Below are 19705 nucleotides of genomic sequence, written 5' to 3'. Positions count from 1 at the left end.
GTGGAGCTGTACTCAATATTCAGTGGTTTCGTTATTTTCCCCTTCCTCAACCAGAGAGTTTTGACTCCTATGCATCATACGTTTGAGGTAGAAAAGTCAATAAAGCCGAAGGGCAGTGCCTGAGTAATTTTCCTAGCTGATAGCCAGACCAAGAAATCATGCTGTTGTTTTTAAAAATAGCTTGCTTCTTCAGCAGTCTTTTCCTCCCGCAGTGGTTTTGCAGCTCAAGTTGGGCCACTCCCCATTCCTGTGCAAACCTGTTGCTTCCATATGCTTTATCTGAGTGCAAACTCCATCCAAGATAAGGGCCCAGTAAAGAGAAAGAAGGCTGTGAGAAAAGTTGAAGTGAAATATAGTTTTCATCTGCCCAAGTTTGTGCTGCAGTTCTACCGAAGTTCCCTCCTGATGTATAGAAGTGCACCCCAACAAGGTATAAGCTGATAACTTTCCAATGATAGGTTTTAAACCCAAGGTACAGGAGGTAAGGGCCAAATCTTCAGGAGGTGATTTTCCATCCCTACAGCACATCAAACGCTGCAACAAGAGCAATCTTCAGAGCTTCAGAACAACTTAGCAGACAGGAGGTATCTTGGATCTGAAGTATCCTGCCTTCTCAGGAGTTCTTGCTTCTCAGTGAGAGGTCAAGAAAGTAGCTTCTCTTCTGCCAGAGATGATTCTGACTCTTAACAGATGTAAACAAATCATTCTCATGAAAAACACAGGGCATAGTTATACTTTCTGTCTAAGCTGCTGCTTTTAAAAGCATAGCTTTTAGTCATTTGTGTTGCTGTGTCCTCAGAGATGAAACCTGAGTTTTCTGTTCTGGTTTAACAAGGAAGGGAGGGGGGGAGGTAGCACAAGGGTGATGTGTTGGGAATGGAAGGTCAAACACAACATGCTAGCTCCAAAAATATGCAGGTGTTTCAGATGCACTTCATCAAATTGCTGATTAATAACTTTAAATCTATCCCACAGTAATGAAAATCAAAAGGAATTAAACTTATTACTAGTGCTAAACACACAATTTGTGGTACTCTTGTGTACTGCAAAGTTCTTCAGTGATTATAATTTGGTTTCTTGGAGGAAATACATTTCTGTTTCACAGAATCATCATAGAATGGTTTGGGTTGGAAGGGACATTTAAAATCACCTAGTTACAACCCCTTGCTATATGCAGGGATGCCTTCCACTAGACCAGGTTGCTCAGAGCCCCATCCAGCCTGGCCTTGAACACCTTCAAGGAGCTGGCATCGACCACTTCTCTGGGCAACCTGTTCTAGAGTCTTACCACCCTCACTTTCCTAATATTTAGTCTAAATCTGTCTTCTTCCAGTTTAAATGCATTTCCTCTTATCTTGTCGCTACATACCCTTATAAAGTCTCTCTCCTGCATTCCTGCAGGCCTCCTTCAGGTACTGGAATGCCACTATGAGGTCCCCCAGAACCTTCACTCCTCCAGGCTGAAGAGCCTCAAATCTCTTAGCCTGGGCTCATAGCAAAGGCACTTCAGACCTCTGATTAACTTTGTGGCCCCCCTCTGGACTCAATCCAGCAGTTCCATGTCCTTTGTTGGGGGTCCCAGAAGTGGATGCATACTGCAGGTACTGCAGGAATCTCATGAGAGCAGAGTAGAGGGGCAGAATCACCTCCCTTGACCTGCTGGTCATGCTTCTCTTGATGCAGCCCAAGATACAGTTGGCCCTCGGGGCTGCAAGCACACACTGCTGGCTCATGCTGAGTCTTTCATCAACCAACACTCCCAAATCCTTCTCTTCAGGGCTACTCCCAAGCCATTCTCCATCCACACCGTATTTGTGCTTGGGATTTTCCATTTTACTCCAATTTGGTGACCAGGATGTCACAAGGGACAGTGCCAAATGGTTTGTACAAGTTCACATCAGCTGCTCTTTCTCTATCCACTGATGCTGTAACTCCATCATAAAAGGCCGTTTGTCAGGCATGACTTGCCTTTGCTGAAGCTATGTTGGTTATCACCAATCATCTCATCTTTATTTTCCATGTGCCTTAGTGCACTTAGGGCCTTCAGGAGGAACCTACTCCATGATCTCGCCAGGCACAGAGGTTATGTTTCCCCTTTTCCGGTCAGTGGGAACTTCACCAAACTGCCATGATCTTTCAAATAGGATGGATAGCTGCACGGCAACTTTATCTGCCAATTCCCTCAGAACCAGTGCATGGATTTCATTGGATCCCATGGAATTGTGCACCTTCAGTTTTTTTTACATGGTCTTGAACCTGATCTTCACTTACAACAGGTAAATCTTCCTTCTCCCAGTTCTCACCTTTGTTTTCTGCAACTTGGACTTGTTTGAAACTTGTTTGAAGAGTACTTCTCACTAAGTCTGCACTACTGTCATAAAGCCTAGCAAGTTCTAGTTAACTCACTGAAGTGAGAAACTGTACCAAGAGAAATTCAGAACGAACAAACATTGTTTAGCCAGTTTTACCTACTTGAGTTAAAACTCAACCACCCTTTGCTATCAAGACCGCTGGGGACAAGGGGAAGTGCGAAAGAATCGCTGCAGCACTTCATAAGTACATGGAACTGAAGTCTACACAGATTAATTCTTAGTTTTCAGAGTTTCAGCAGATACATCTAGATCCAAGCTCTTTTTACTATTTTTTCTATTTTAAATTTCAGAAGTTGATTTTTCTGATGAAACCAAGGTCTTAAATCAGTTTTATGGTGACAAACTACTTAAGACTAACAAAGTTCTACAAAGTGCTCTTTGTTTAGTTGTCATTTCCTGATCTTTGTAGGTCCATCACCAAACAGACCTGTACACTGTTAATGCAGTGGCAGGAAGAGTAACAGTAAGAGAAGGGAATTTCCCTACTCGTGTTCTCCATTTCTTTATGAATCTCTGGATGCAGGCTAGGCAAGTCTCTACTGTGCCCTGTTGGGGCTTCAGGGGCTTCATACATAGCATGATATGCTGTAGCTTCTGCATGGCAAACAAACCCTTCTGCTTTACTAGTAGTTTGGAAAACTCAAACACCTGTGGCAAGTTGTAACCTCCAACTCAGCTTCTGGATGAACACATCTACACCTACATTCATCAACTGTGTGAAGACCTCATTCTGAAAGGTTTTATGCACAGGGGGCAACACCTCAATTTTAGAATTTAAGAAATGAACAAAAGATAAGCTGCATTTCAAAGCTTAAGTGTATTTTTACACACAACTATGTTGTCCAGACATTCTAGATTCCTTGTAATACATTGTCATTCAACACCGCTAAGAAGTCAGGTTTCACTAGAATGTAACTTATCTGCAGGGATTTTTGCTTATTTCTTTCACTGTGATGGACTTTCGAGAACTTAGGACCAGGGCCCTTTTATTAACAGGCAGAGAAAAGAAAGATAGGAAGGTTTGGAATTCAAACTTAAGAAACCAGTTGTCTTAAACATACTCTAAGCTTAAGCAGCAAGAGCCCGCACCAACCCCACACTGACCTGATCAAACAGCTGTTTGCCTGTAGTGTTTGGCTGGATGGCAAACTCCAGCTCTGCATCCACAGTAACAACTCGAACATTGATCTATGGAGAAAAACAAAAAGCATTGTTTAAGGTACATTGAAAACTATTTCTCCGTGTGAATACAATATTTTGCACACAATACAGTCTCCATTTTTTTTTATACACTAACATAACCCTTATACTCTAGGCATTTAAGCCCCAGTTATATTTTTGTTATCACACCAAACTTAATTGGAGCGCTGACTTTGCTGTCTTATCTAGATTGTTCTGCAGGTTTTCCTTTTCAACACAGAATTGGCTTCGAATGAAGCAGCATTTTAGAGTTGTCAATCTCCAGGCGTAAAATCCTTTAGAATAAGGGTTTCTGCAAAGCATGCAAAATAGCTGCCTACAGGCCATCTCTTTGATTACAAAAAGCCCTAATGACTAAATTGAATTTAAGACTTGTAATTTAACTTCCATTTATATTAGAGCTAGAATTAGTCTGAGATTCTAAAGGCTTCAGATTATTCTTATTAGGCAAAAAGCAATAGCTGATAAACTTTCATTCTTCACCTCATAAAAATCTACTCGGCACAATAACAACATTATAGGGTAAGAGTTCATTAACAGCTAACTTTAGCAAAGAAACACTTTAACCAGATTTGTTCCAATGACAGGAGTGCAAGACAGGGGTTAGCATTGTATGCAGACAGCAATTGTTTAGCTAATGACTAGAAAAAGTCTATTAGCATTTAATCAGGATACAAAGCAACAACCAAGCTTGCAGAGAACAGCATAAGGAGCAGCAAGATAACAGCAAATCAAGAAAGGATAATCTTCAACTCTTCCATTACAGGAGACTACACCACTTGGAATATTACACCACATTTCAGAAAGAAGGAAGTAAAACAATCCCAAAACAAAACAAATAGATAAAAACCCAAACTCAGACAATAAGATTTGTAGCTTGGATTTTAAAAAGAAGAGAATGGTTTGGCCTGGAAGGGACCTATAAGATCACCTAGTTTCAGCCCCTTGTTTTAGGCAGGGACATCTCCCTCTAGACCAGTTTGCTCAGAGCGCCATCTGGCCTGGCCTTGGATATTTCCAGAGAGGGGGCATCCACAAACTCACTGGGCAACCTGTTATAGTGCCTCACCACCCTCACAGCAAAGAATGTCTTCCTAATAGATATAAGGCAGTCTAAATCTGCCTTTTCCTAGTTTAAAACCATTTCCCCTTGTCCTGTCACTACCTGCCCTTCTAAACAGTTCCTCCCCAGATTCCCTGTAGGCCCCAGACAAAATGCAAATTACACAGAACATTTTATAAACATTATGCTACAGACAGCGAGCTAACAGATCCCTAAAGCCTGCTACAGCTGCAGCACTGGCACCTCTGCAGCGGCACATGTGTGAAGGAACCACAGGATGCAGTGCAATAGGAATCAAATCACTCACTACAAAACCCAGACGCTGCAGCAGTTTCTAGCCATTTAATTGTGTACATTTAAACTCTACAGTAAATGTCAAGTAAAAGAATGTGTTACAATTAACTGCAGCACTTTGGATCGCAGGACTATGTTAAGGCTTCCTTCCTGCAGCTTAAGAACCAAGTTTCTCAAACAGTGTAACAAGGTAAGATAGCAAATTCTGGAGAATAGCAAGACTGCAATTTGAAGCCACGACCTTAAAAAGCTCCTGCTGCTTAATTCCTCTCAGCAATAAATCCCTAATCATAATCTAATTCCTTTTTACCCCCCCTCCCCCAAGAAAACATATGCTGATAATCCGCTGTTTTGCATTGTGCAAGTTATTTGCACTTCTGGCTGAATCACCACAGTGGGTATAAAAATGAGTATCACTTCACAAGTTAAATAAATTTAAAGGACGTGCTTCTCAATCCAGTAAAGGTGCAGGATGTTGGCTGAGCACTGGATTCCTGTCGGTATCAGGATAGCCATCTTTATCTCCTTAGTGGTTATCTGCTAATTAAAAACAAGCAAAACCCATGAAACTTAATTCTTTAGCACTAAGACTAAGAATTGAAGTCCCCTGCTTCCTACTTCAACTGACAGCCACAAGAACAGAGGAACACGACTGCTTGCTTATCTAAGAGCTCCCAGAGACATCTGGGGCAGTGGTAAAGGTTAATTTCTGTGTGTCAGAAGGACTCAACGACCAGCAGGACAGAGAGGAATTCCCTGGTGTGTTATCTGACAGCCCCACATCACATGACAGGCAGACTAATGAGGGGCTGTCATTTCCCTGAACAGACGACTGCTTGGCAAAGTCCTTCAGAGTGTCCTTTCTGCCATATTACATCCTCCTGCTTCTCATCTCTGAGCCTTGATTTCAAGAATATAAAGGATTTAGATGTATTTTTAATTGCATGCTCTACAACCACTCCACACAAGCTTTTAGCCACAGAGAAGCAGGTAATGAAGCAGACGGTCAGAGCTTAATCCACCTGAAACCCTGGTTTAGGCAGTCTGGAAAAACTTCATTGTCTGCCAGGCTGAGAAGACGTGAATGTGACATACAGCTCAGATCATAAGAAACTCCCTACAGCATCAAGATGACTAAATCAAAGCCCAAGATGAACAACAATAAAACAATGCAAGATACTGTTGCAGAGGGAAATAGGAAACCCCTCTAATTCCTATAAGCAACAAAAAGAGCAAGACAGAAGTTAAGAAATGTTAAGAAGTTAAGGAAACCTTCACAGGCAAAATCCTGCTTATCCCACATGGACAAAACAGGTCATTTGTGAGATCCCTACCAAATTCTGGCAGTATTCCAGGTCTAAAACTGAAGCCATAAGCAAATAGTTTAATTTTTTCACCACAGTGGGAGAGGAGCAACAAAAAAAAAAAAAAAAAAAAAAAAAAGTCCATGACTTACACACGAAATAAGTTTTTTAAGCATAAGCATAGATTATGCTTAAAATCCTAGACAGAAAGATTCAGCTTCCTAATCCATGGGCTCATGCTGTAAAAATTTGATTATACTTCTACGCCCAAGGCTAACATGCTTAAAATGAAAGAGAACTAGGGCCTTAGAAACCTTATTAGTGTGTACTGAAGCGCTGCAGAACACAAGGCTTTCATCTTTCTCTGCTTAGGATGCAAAAGATTGCTAACAAATTTGATCCACAGAGGAAAAAATAAGCGGTTGCCAACACAATGCCATTTGCATTGAAAGGAAAAAAAAGCTCCATGAATCATAAAGACAACAGAAGCTGAAGAACTCATTTTACTGAACACTAATTCCACGAATTCAGATTGTTCAGGGTAGAACAATAACATTATCTACATTTCCAACAGAGACAGGAAAGTAGAAATAAAATAAAAGACTGAACTGGAGAGAACCTCAGAGCAGACTTTAAATAATCTTAACACTATGGAAAGTTCCTACACTAGAAGGTACACCAGTTAGGATGGGTTCTTTCTTGTATCAATAGTGCCCTCAGATTTTGCACTTACTCTTTACTTTCCTCAAGACAGTAACTGTTATAATGCTAAATCAGGAAATCAGTCCATGGCAGACTGCAGCTTTTCAGAGACTGCACCTGAAAAACATTTAGAAAATGTGGTCTCTTAAGGAGGCAACGTGTTGCCAACCATGAAGTAAGAGGCAGCACCTTCTCTGTGTAAGATCTATGACCTAGATAAAAACCCAAGGTGACACTGCCTCTTCAGATCTCTCTCTTAGATGAGCAGATCCCAAGTGTGTTGGGCACTGTATGTGCAGGCAGCTTTTTGTCCGACTCACGGGCTTGTTGGTTCAGAATCTGTTTCTGGCTGCAGCCAACATGCTGTCTTTGGAGTCGATCATCCATCTCCTGATAGATAACTGCTCTACTGTAAAAAATCCTACACTGAAGGTGAAAAGAGGTGGAATGGGGAAGAAGAACACAACAACAACAAACACATACTCCATACACAGCAAGCTGTATGGATATTTCACATACCTATGCATGAAGGAAACCTAATTGCCCTTACATTCAGTTGAATAATTTTATTACACAACCAACCATGAAGTTCTGCAAGTCATTTAAAATGCCATACAATTTATTTCCATAAGATAAAGGGCAGTAAATACCAACCTTTACACACATACATAAGAGAAACCAGCACTTTACTTCGTCCATATTATCATTATGCAGCTCTAAATGCCTCTGATAATGGCCAGGAATGTTTTCTTCCTCTTTTCAAAGAGGGATAAAGACAAGAGACTCCTAACTAGCAGGTTTGCAGGTGGAAATGCTAGTGAAGCATCCTTCCAAGTGGTGGCAACAAGCACCATCATAATGGAAAGACATAAACAGAAATGCCTTCTTTCTTCAGGCATAAAGTCTGGAAATCCCAAGTAAGTAGCTGGTACATGTAAACAGTCCAACCACATATCAGAGGGTACAAGGGTTTGTTGAAGTGCTGCAACTGCACAGCACTTACTGTGAAAAATGCATATACAGCCCTGTAAAAGTTTCCTGCACACAGTCAAGCTGTCTGCGTAGCACACGGACGTGTCTGTGCTGAAGGAATATACCATTCTCAGCAAAGAACTGAAAGAAACAGCATTAAGAATCACAAGCCAGCCCGGCTTGCATTCTTGCTTCTGCAGGTCCGTATGCTATATCTGCTCCTCCACCACACAAACAACTACTACTGTATTTGCAATCAATGACAAGCTTTTTCCTCTGAGTTGTAATGCGTCTGCATGGATGAAATAATTACATTTCAACCTTAGCAACCAGACCTGTTTATAGATGCATACAGTGATTGGGCAGCTGATAATAGAAAAAGCTATTTCACACAGCAGCTTTAGAAAGGGCACTGAAACTGCTCTCTATTCCTCTGCCTTCAATGTATTAGTGTTCATTGGAAACAGGCTCAACAACAAAGAGAGAACACTGTCAGCTCTGTTTGATGACAGCTATTGTGCTGCAAACTGATGGCGTAACTGTAGGCCCTGATGTTGGAAACTATTTGGGGAAAAAATATTCAGTTCTGTCCAGGAAAGAAACCCTTGAGGCTCCAAGCTCAGCTGTGCTCAGCACCCTTCCTCTTGTCACATCTACTTTAGGGACACACATTCTGATCCTTTCAGGGTTGGCCAAGGAGCTGAAAGGGGGATGTATGTGGTGGAGTGCAGGGAGTAACAAAAAGAAGTGAAGTATTCTTACAGTTTCTGGAAGATGGAGCATACAGGTCCACAAACAGCATCCAGTGGAAAACTGAAACTGTTTAGGAGGACAGGGCTAGAGTTCAAAGAGCTTGCTAAGTCTGAGACATGGTTACATGTGTTACACATGGAAAAGTGAGGACGGAAAAGAGAGACGATGGTGATGAACAAATTACAGGTTTGTAAACAATGGGCTGTTTGCCCAAAACCAGCAGGACTGGAGACAAGGATATAGTCTGTTATAATCCCCAGAAAAAAAGATCATCACATTTCCTGGTGTGATGCTATTACATAGTAGGAAAAAATTGCATTCTTGAGTGTACTGGTCACTGGAAGATTACAGAAGGTGACTACTCTTTTCTGCTTGGATGATGACCTGCCAGCTGGAATTTTGTCATCCGAATTTGAATGCTTCTTTTGAAAGGGAACAAGTTAGTCAAGGAAAGTCGGCTTTTAAACTGCACATCAGTTTTTCTCCTGAATTGTGTAAAACTGGATTTGATTTGCTAGCACATCACTGATGTCTTTTTAAATATAAACTTATTTTTTTTTTCCTCATCTGAGGCATGAAGTGTTTGTAAAGAGGACAGGAACTTTTAAACCCAGAAAGAGGTGAACACACACACACAGCCCACAGCTAGGAAAAAAAAAAAAATAAAAATCCAACCCCAAACTCTCTTATTTTGCAGATAGAGTGATAGAAAAACAGTGAGTGGTAAGACACTGGGATACTGTACATCCACTTCCATGCAGCCTTCACACAACATAGATGGAATACATCCCCCAATCACAGATTTTTATGATATGGAGGATCTCCAGAGCAGGATGTTCAGAAAGCTGGAATTAGAAGGCAAGCTACAAACCTGCAATTTCTCTTCTGGGGGAAGGAGGGAGAACCCGATTCCTATGAGAGCAAAGAAGAACCATACAGCACAACACAGAACAAGGCCTTCAATATGACCCACATGCTCACCCCCTCCTTTTGTGCAGGAATCCTTTCCATGCTGCATGCCCAACACCCAGTATTTCAGAGAGGGCAGCAGAAGCACAGCAAAATAGTCCTGAGCATTTTCTTCCACACTGCTGAGCATAGTTTGCTAACAGGAGAGAAAACAGCCTCATCAGCTCACAGAACGTGAACGGGACACTGCTCCATTGGCATCCACCTGAGCAATGCGGCGAGCTCATTGCACTGATTTAGCAGACCAGTTTCTCAGCATACCATGTTAAATTGAGAAGACCTGACTGCAAACAAAAGGACGTGTTCCCTTCAGGTCTCATTGTGTTGAACATTGCTTCCTCATGGCAAGTAAATGGGAACATTAAGTCACATTCCACAGGAATTCCTCTGAGTTTATGAAGCAGAGTTAGATACCTCTGCATTTGCAACAGGTAAGATTAGAGTTGAATAGGCTGCTCTTTGTTCCTTAAAAACTTGCTCACCTTCCCATGACGGAGGAAATACCACAGAAGGTAAACAGACTGGTCTATAATAGCCTAAAAAGCCAGCAGTTAGTTTCAGATTGTGCAGCATAGTTGTCAGCCTTATCTATTAGTCAATTTCAATGCTTGTGCAACTGTAGTAATCTTTTTAGAAATACTTTTTTTGTAGTAATCTTCAATATTTATGGACCAATAACTATGCCATCTACAATAAAATGAAGTTTCTTACTTTTACTCAAGGCAATGGGAGTCCAGTCTTGCAGCTTTCATGAAAGGTAAAAAGCAAACAAACAAAAACCCCAAAACCACAACAACCCATGTGGCAGTTTTTCCTTAAGAGAGAAAGTAATTTGAGGGGAAGCCAAGAATAATGTTGATATGAAATCTCAAAGCCAAAGACTCTTCTGAATCTCCTGCGTGAGGAAAGGCTGAGAGATCTAGGACAATCCTGTCTGGAGAAGGCTGAGAGGGAATCTCATGACTGTTTATAAATACCCAAAATGCAGGAGTCAAGTCGATGGGGACAGACTCTTCATTAGCAAGCAGCAATACAACCAGGGGCAACAGGCACAAACAGGACCACAAGAAGTTCCATGCTAACACGCAGAATAACTCCTTTACTGTCAGAGTGATGGAGCTCCAGAACAAGTTGTTGAGAGAGGTTGTGGAGTCTCCTTCTGTGGTTGTATTCAAGACCTATCTGCACGCCTACTTGTGCAATCTATTGCAGGGTCTCTGCTTCAGCAGCAGAGCTGGACTTCATTTCTAGAGATCTTTTCCAACCCCTAAAATTTTGTGATTCTGTGATGAAGGCTGGGGGTTGTACATGCAGGTAGGAAAACCTACTCAGGTCTTGGGAGTCATCCAGAAATTCCAGTTTTAACAAAGCAGGCTGAAATTTCAGAACAAACTCCATTTTCCTCCTAAGTGTACAGAAAGAGATCAGAAGAATGCCAATCTATTAAGTTTGGTTTTGCACTAAGATCACTTGGCTCTTCTTTGTGAGACAGCATGAAACCTTACTTACAATTAAGCATAAAGATAATTCCAGAATGCAAATTCAAACCAATTTAGCCTAGATATGCAGAAGATACATACTAAGTTACATACTATTTCAGTTTCTTTAACCAGAGTCTGATATCTTCTATCAGTATATACTAAAAATGTAGAGCAGGCACTTGTGTGAAAAGCTGAGCATTGCTGCATTTCACTTTTTTATCTAAGGTCAAACAGTAACACTCTGCATACCAGAAGATCATGAGCATTTCATGCAGGCATGGGAAACACGTATCTTTAACTGTCCTTGCTCCCAAGTGAGAAAATCTCAACTGCAGACATCCAGCAGCCTCCTCTGACCTTTGGTCAGCTCTGTTAAGGTAACATAAGCTCCTCAGTGAAAGAGAAAAGCCAAGAGAGAAATTAAAATAAAATAATAATAACTAGGAAAAAAACAACAGCAACAACAAACCAACCAGACAAACAAAAAACTAACAAAAACCCAACAACTCTCTCCACCAGCCCAAAGGTTTCCCTCAACAAACAAGCTTTGTCACTGTTCCCAGTTAGGAAGAAACTTAAAAATTGATACAAAGCAGCTTTTTAAGCATTAAAATTGTTTTTGTTTTTGTTTTTTTTTTACAAATCTAAAATTTCCTAAGAGGCATCTCTAGGTTCTAACAAAACATAAAGCAATGTAATTTACATTTGACCCCTTAAGTCATCTTTCTGTTATAGAGCTCAGAGGTTTTTCATGTAAAACGCTTGATCTCACTTTCTCTGCTGGCTCCAGATGGTTTACTCTCAACACAGACCAAGTTAGGAAGTAATAGGAGGGTTTAAGCTGTTCTTTTGGAAGGGAAAAATATCCTTTAGAGACTCTCTGATGCTGTACTATGGGAATATCTGTGTACAAGCACAAAACACACCACCACGACAGTAGACTGGGGACTGCCGCTTGCATGAGCCAGCTGCCCTCACTGAATGTTAGGACAGATTTAAGAACACAGACTGCAGCAACAATTGGTCCTTTGTTCCTAAAGGATAAACAGAGAGAAGCTGGGGGCCACTGGATCCAACTCCTTCATACATAGTCTGTTTTGTCATTACAACCATTGCATCCAATTAAACATAATGAAGGTGCAAGATTAAGGCCTTACACACCAAGTTTATAGAAGACCTCGCAACCAATCTTCAAATAAGCTTCATCTGACAAAGTCAGAGAGTTCAGAATGAACCAGATCATTCAGCTGGTCTTCCGCCACAAATATCAATGTTGGCCCAAATGCAGATAGTACTGAGGTTGAAGCTTTCAGGTTTTATTCTAGTTTTATAGTCTTTAAAAGTAACTTAATCTCTCTAAGACTTATGGCAGCCAACTATACAATGTAATACTGTCCTTCTGCAATCCACACAGAATACCGAGCATCTCAGCATGGATCCAGAATACCAACACCATTACCAACATTTGGCATTTCATTTGGAAACAACAGGAGGGCAACAACTTACATAGCAGCTGAGCTTCACAGTACGAACTCACAACAGAGAAAAGCAAGGTCTGAAGGCATGGTTCATCTAAAAAAGAGCTGCACTAGCCTCAAAGCCTTCTATTAATCTAAGCACCTACATTGGTACCTTTTACTCCAGCGCTTATGCAAAGACGTAGATTCTATGAAACAGTTTGCACATATACACAAGACTTAATTCTGAAGAGCCAAAAATTTGATGCTCACTTTAAAACTACACAATCTGTCAGCTCAGCAATTTTTCAACAAACCCAGTATGAGCAGTATTAGCACAAGATACAATGATTGTACTTCCGAAGAAGAAGGGCACATCGGATTGGAGCAGAATGGGCTACGTGAACACAAGGAGAGGCTGACTTACTCTCAGGATTATGCTGAGACTTTGAAATCGAGAACATTTTCAGCAACTGCACTCTTCCCAAATGTAGATGTCACAGGAGACAAGGCAGTATTTTGCATCAGACATGAATCAGTTTGTATGGAAATTATTCCATGCAAGGATGAACGAAACTGGTAAGGATTTCAGTTTGGAAGAAAGTTAACCAAGGTTAGGACATAGGAGCATATAGAGTCACGGGTGATATGAACAGAGTAGACAAAGACCAAGCGTTCACCACCTCTATCAACACAATACACGGGGCATCAAAACTGGTCAGTTCTAAGCAAGAGAAAGTAATTCTTCAAACAGAGCTGTAGCAAGGAGTTCTGTAGATAACTTTTCAAATACTGTGAAGGTTATCTAGGACAGCCTCATTATGGCATAGTCTGGATGCAGGAGTTCACACGTTTTCAAGGGAGGTTAGACAAGTTCACAGAAACCCACTCACTAACTCATTATATAGGAACTTCCTGCCTCCAATATCTCATCAGTTCATAGGAAAGCAATTGTGCATATCTTTCAAACGCTCTTCCTTAGGCATCAGCTTTTGGCCAGCAGCAGAAGCATAGTATTTGGCTAGAGGGCCTTTCTCCTTGACCTGGCAAGGCCACTCACATTCTTGAAGAGATCAAGGTGCAGGAAGAACATAAAATGCATTTACTTAAGGAGAAGTAGCAGTGTAACATGTCACACAAGTCTAGGTAATGATATATGTTCATTCTGCACTCCAGTTATGAATCCATTTGTCAAAGAGGGATTTACTGATTTGATGCCCCACCCTTCTGTTTTACCTGTTCTGTAAATCTTTAATTTTATCTCATGGACTTCGATGGAACACATCACGTGGCATCTGCAAAATTTATGAGCGGGATTATATGATATGATCACCTGTGATAGCTTGACAGCCTGATCTACGTCCATTACACTGCAGTGCTTACACTTCTCAACAGAGTACTTCAAACAGTAAGCAACAGGTACTATTTGTTCCCAGATAAAGGTAGGTCATTACAAGTCCTGGAATGTCAGCTAATCACAGACAGATTGCTCTTGGGACATTATGGATAGTATAGGAAAAGTTAGTGGAAAGATTAGCAAAATATTCCTTTCTGACTACTAAAACAGCTTGAGGACTTCTGAAATGAAACTACACAGGTCCTTCACTACTGAAGCAACAAGTACAACAATTCATAAAGGGGGCAAAAACACGACTCTGGAAATTCTGCCTGCAAGGCTGCATCAGTTTTTAAGGGGGGAAGCTGTTTTCTGCTGCTTTGAGTTCCCTGTACATCAGTTATGTAACTCACCTGCCAATTTGCACTTTCCAGCCATCAGCAATATTATATAATCACCTATTTCTACAAAGATAAAAAAAGTTAAGCCAGCTAAGCTTTCACAATTAAAGTGCATTCTGAGTATGTTTAAGAACAACTTCAGCTCTGACAAAAAACTCTGAAATCAAGATCCTATAGCAGTCTTTGAAGTTCTCTACTGGGCTTAGTCAGGCAAAATTCAGACACTCTAGTACAAGTGTGAGATTCCTCAGACCCCACTTCTTTACTTAGTAGGCAGCCTGTAGATCTCCTCTATGCACCTGCAGAATGCCGGTCTCTTGACAGAGCTGAGAAGCACTGTTCAGCTCAAGATTAATCAGCTGGATGTGCACACACTCACATCCCCAGAGAAGCCGCTCACACACATCCTACATCAAAGCTGAAGTGCAACAGTGAATCTGGATGTTACCATGCAGAAAAATCGAGAGAGAAAGAGACAGCGGTAGCGATGTCTCTCAGCTTTGCACAACAGCTTGAGCACTTGCTTGTGGAAGTTGAAGAGACAAACAATTGCCACATGAGGTAATCTTCTCATGTGGCAATTCCACACTCAAATCTCAAAACTAGCAAAGGTTACAGAAGCTGTACAAGGAGTCCCAGCATCTCTTCCAGGGAACTTACACAGCAGAAAGCCAAACACAACAGTCACTGCTAGTAAGAAACAGTTTCCACTCCCTAGTCAGAAGTTCAGAGTCCTGAATTTTAATTCTGACTTGGGATTTTTATTTGAATTGACAGCTACAGTGTCAGGTTCTCAGCAATCCCAGCTCAGCAGTACGCTACCCAAACTCCCTCAAAGTTGAAGGTAGGTAACGCATCAAGACAACTATGAAACGGGTTAGAAACAAAACCTGGATCTGAACAAACATGCAGAGTGGAGGCAATGCACTTAGCTGTAACACCAAGCTAAGCTTTCTTTATAGATTCACATAGCAACAACTGTTTCCTCTTCCAAGAAGGAAAAAATGCTGTGAACTGCTCAGTAAAACCCTGAAACTTCAGTTGCTTCCATGGAGAAGCATTTCTCAGCTCAGAGACTAAGTATTACCTAATGCTGAAACCAGGTTTCAAAAACAACCACACGGCACAGCCAAGATATATTACTTAACAGTGTGTAGTGTGGTTCAATGATCTTAGGCAGCGCTGCCTTCCTTCAAGGTCAATTGAGTGATTATGGGATTTACAGTGCACATAAAGCCCTTTGGACACAGCGTGCCAAACAAGAACAACACTGAAGCAGGAACCTTCAGCGGCCATCAAGAAGAATTATTCTCAAAAAGTCCTGACATATCACGGATTTTTTATTTATTTATTTTCGTGAACAGAGGAAGATGTTCACATGGGAGGAAGTAGAACAGGAAGGCTTATCTCCACCCTCTGCCCTTTAAGAAGGCTAAGAAATTATTTAAGTAGTGACTAACACTAACAGTTAACACTTGATTTCTCCAAAGCAGCTAACAAGAACAGACTGACCTCAGGAATGCTTATTCAGCTCATACAGTAATTTGGATTTTGGCACAATTGTGAACTCACTCTATTCTAACTTTAACCACTTGTGAACTACTTCCTACATTCACTATTAACAGAATCCTTCAACTTCCTTTTGAAGCCTTGAGTGAGACTTTGCACACTTGGTTGATAGTAGCTTTCTTCCATTTTGCACCAGAGCGTGCACCCTTAGTAGCACGTGCACCAAATACTGTATCATCTGATGTACTGCAATTTGTGCTCAGAAGAAAAAAAAAGCCAAAAACTTATTCCTGCATAAATCCATAACTATCCATAAGCCAAGAGCATGTTAATTACTCGTGATCACTAAAGGGTGTTTTTTTTGTTTGTGTTTTTTTTTTTGTTTGTTTTTTGTTTTTTTTTATTATTATTATTCAGTCCTGTTACAGAAATTTGCTTTGAAGAAATTGAAGACAAAACTATTACATGCAGTTAGCAGACACAGTTAAGAAGAAATTGGGAAGATCTGGAAAATATAAAAAATTATTAGTATTTAGAGTAAATCTTTGTTGCTATACATCTTGCTCTTCAGGTTGGCTTATGACAAATGCTGAATTGTAATGCCATTGGGTGTTCACAGACAGATAAAGGTTTGGCTTGAAGACTTACATGCCGTCCTCGTGTTCATTTTTAGAATGCATGTATATTCAATAGCAAACAAGTACAGAGGACTCGTCTAACCACTTGGTGCCAGGCACACACTAGCACATTAATAATAACACAGGACTGGGAAAAGCCTTTTGAGTCATCTGTTCCAGCTGTGCACTCCTACAGGCAGCAGCACTACAATGTGTCTTCGCTTTATCTTAAGGGCATTAGGTCTTAGAATGCTCCGGGGGAGGAGAAAGCAACCAGAAACTGAACTGCTCTGATATCTCCAAGTTCCCTTAACTATAAGCCTTGCTTAAAGCAATTCCTCCCTTTCATTGGCATTTAAATCCTTTGTATTTTAAACTAAACAAGTTCCCTTTTTGTGAGGAGGCTTTCTTCCTACAATCAACCCCAAATCCTTCTCCATGTTCTGCTTAGGATTTGTGTTTTCTGGACAAGGATAAGTATGACAACCTAATTTCAAGAAATTTTCTAACACCTTCTATTACTGCTTTCCATCAGGGAAACTCCATATATTGCAGATCAATGGACAAGACAGTCCATCCTATCAACAACTAGTTCATATCATTCTATCCTCTACTTTGAGGGAACTCTTTCCACCACCCTATCAATTATTGAAATGGGAGAGTTTTTGGTTTTCTGTGTGTTGTTTTTTTTTTTAATATATGTGTTTTATATTCCTACATATGATGGCTCTCTGCCCCCCCATCACTGGCAGACATTGTTGGTATGCTCAGCTTTCTGAACATAGGCTATTAGTATACATGGTAAAAAAATGATGCCTTGATATATTCCCTGCACTCTCTTTTAGCAGCAGAAGTTGATAGGCTGCATTTATTGCTGACCTCTCTTCAGGAGTGTTATAAAAATGTAGACAAGTATTAAAGGTCCTTATGTGACATTACATCAAATGCTCTACTGCAAAGCTGACATCATTTCTTGCGATGCTTTCTTTCCCTCCCCCTCAATATTTTCTAAGAGTAGAAAGAATAATCTACTTTCAAAAAAGTACCACAGAATGTTGATAGGTCAGATCAAATTAACAGGTCTATAGAGCAGAGATCACATTTCCTTCTCCTTCTGTAAGTAATGTTCAGTAGTCCCCAGCCCTGTGGCTCTATTTGACTGGCTTGCTTTGCCAAAGGATGTATTCAGCTAGAACAGCATCCATGCAATGAGTCAAACAGAAATAAGCTAGCAACATATGGATCAAGGAAAAACACAGTGAGCACACAGACACTTTAGTAATGAAAAGACGCAAGGCTGATCAAGTCAGTTTATTGCACACTTTGCTTCTTCTCAGAAAACAAAGAAAGATTTGAACAAGATAACATCTCTTGTGTCTCTTTATGTAATAATTTACCATTCGTGAAACCTTACGAACTATTGTACAGACTAGATGGAAGTTAAGCTTCTGAACTGTTGGTGAACTTCCAGCTAAAAACCCTTAAGAGCTGCGGTTACCTATAAGAGAAGTTACATATTTACAGCTTACTCCAGAGATCTTGTTACTCTATAACTGTTACACATGGCAGAAAGTCTGTGTTGAATTATAAATTATAAATTAACACTTGCCTTAATTATCAAAGAAGATTTCACAATTATTACCTGAAACATTGCCAAGATATATTTTGAGCACCCTAGACATGTGTCTGATCCAACAAACAGCAATAAAGCACTGGTACAGAATCTGGCGTGTGCTTGGCTTTCTAGTACTTCACTATGGTACATTACTAATATACAAAATCACTCACATTTTACTGTCACTGGACTTATTTACTGCGAAAGACTCAATTCCAATCTGTAAGCTTTCTGTCTGCATATTTTTTGTTACCACAAAAGCTCTGTATGGAGGTTTACCTTTGCTGCTTTGGGGACAGGTAGAAAGCAACTGCCAAGATCTTGGTGATTATTTTCTGCTTAGAAATAAAAATTTTAAGATGACAACTGATAACAAGCTTGTAAAACCACATCCCTATCAGCATGAGGTCTGACAAACAACACTGTGTATACTTATGCCAAGCTGTCAAGACACACGCGAACAAAGTGCAGGTATAATCTATTTAGTACCCGTATATTTGACCTATCAAACAAAAACTGCCTCCTCATTTCCTATGAGTTCACGATATCAGTCCCCACACACCTCAAAAGCTCTTATCAAGCTCCTTCTGAGCACAGTTCTGCTCTGGAGCGACAACTTCACACCCCTTCCCACCTCACCCTGCAAAGTGATAGGAATCCTATTTAGCTGTATTAAGTACAAATGAGCTGGATTTGAAGGATCTGAATACAGTCTCGATCTGCAGAAGTCAGACCAAAGTGTTCTGTTAAAAAACCTCTACAAAATTGTCTTTGTATGCATCCGCTAAGGTGGCAGTCAGCCCCCCTAACAAGGGGGATTGAATGCAGACTGCAAAAAAGAACAGCTTATGTCACACAAACTCTGGACAAAGAGTCTTCTCCATAAATCCTGGACAGTAGGTCACGTCTCAGAAACCATTAAAGCATGGCTGTCCTTCCGCAGAGAGATAAAGAGATTTTTCCCACACCTACTCATGGCTTCCAGTATCACCTCCTGTTGTTTAAATACATCCAGGAAGAATGAAGGTTTAGCACTTCTTCAAAGAATTCAAAGACAGAAAGAATTCTTTCTTCCTCCCCTCTCCCCCGCCCCCAAGGTTACAGAAACTGCAATGTAAATTAATCTAACCTCTCCTTAACTAAGTTAAATTTAGTGTTCCAGTGGCAGAACATTCACTGCTTATTACCCCAAGGATAAGCTTGCCTAGTCTCCTTCCAAAGGGTATAGCTAATAATCTTGGAAGTTCTTCACTGTGCTGTGTTTTGAGTACTGCTTCTGTTGGAAACAGACACCAACAATCTACTCTGCTCTTCAGAGTTCCGAAGCTGCCTGCATCAATGAGTGCAGGCAGCTCCGTACCAGCCAGCTCCTCAAGGGAGTTACCGTTTCTAACTGCCACTGTGGCAGCAGATTTCAAAGCAAAACAATCTGAAAAAAAAAAAACCAAAAAAAAACCATGAGCAAACTGACGCAGGCGGGGGCCCAGAGGACAAAAAAAAAAAAAAAAAAAAAAAGAAAAAAAAAAAAAAATTGGTAGTATTCAAGTTTGTTCAATTAAAAAAATAAAAAATAATAAAAAAAAAAAAAAAGAAAGAAAGGAGCAGAAACGCCTTACTGAAGACTGCTAGAGACCACCTGGCAACAGACCCAGCGGCAGCA

General features: G+C 40.6%; 1 protein-coding gene across 1 annotated transcript in view; it reads right to left on the bottom strand.

The window, feature by feature from the left end:
• The window catches only part of EZR (ezrin), a 36328-nt gene that overhangs the window by 15983 nt on the left and 640 nt on the right, over nucleotides 1-19705 (bottom strand). Inside the window, exon 2 of the mRNA XM_042837850.1 lies at nucleotides 3477-3560. Coding sequence (XP_042693784.1) covers nucleotides 3477-3560 — 84 coding nt within the window. The remainder of the gene's footprint in view (nucleotides 1-3476; nucleotides 3561-19705) is intronic.

The sequence above is a fragment of the Centrocercus urophasianus genome, unplaced genomic scaffold (assembly GCF_019232065.1).
Source record: "Centrocercus urophasianus isolate 14NV4802_14NV808 unplaced genomic scaffold, USGS_Curo_1.0 seq_10, whole genome shotgun sequence".
Taxonomy (NCBI): domain Eukaryota; kingdom Metazoa; phylum Chordata; class Aves; order Galliformes; family Phasianidae; genus Centrocercus; species Centrocercus urophasianus.
Note: the sequence above shows the minus strand (reverse complement) of the source record. Positions and strands in the feature narration are given on the sequence as shown.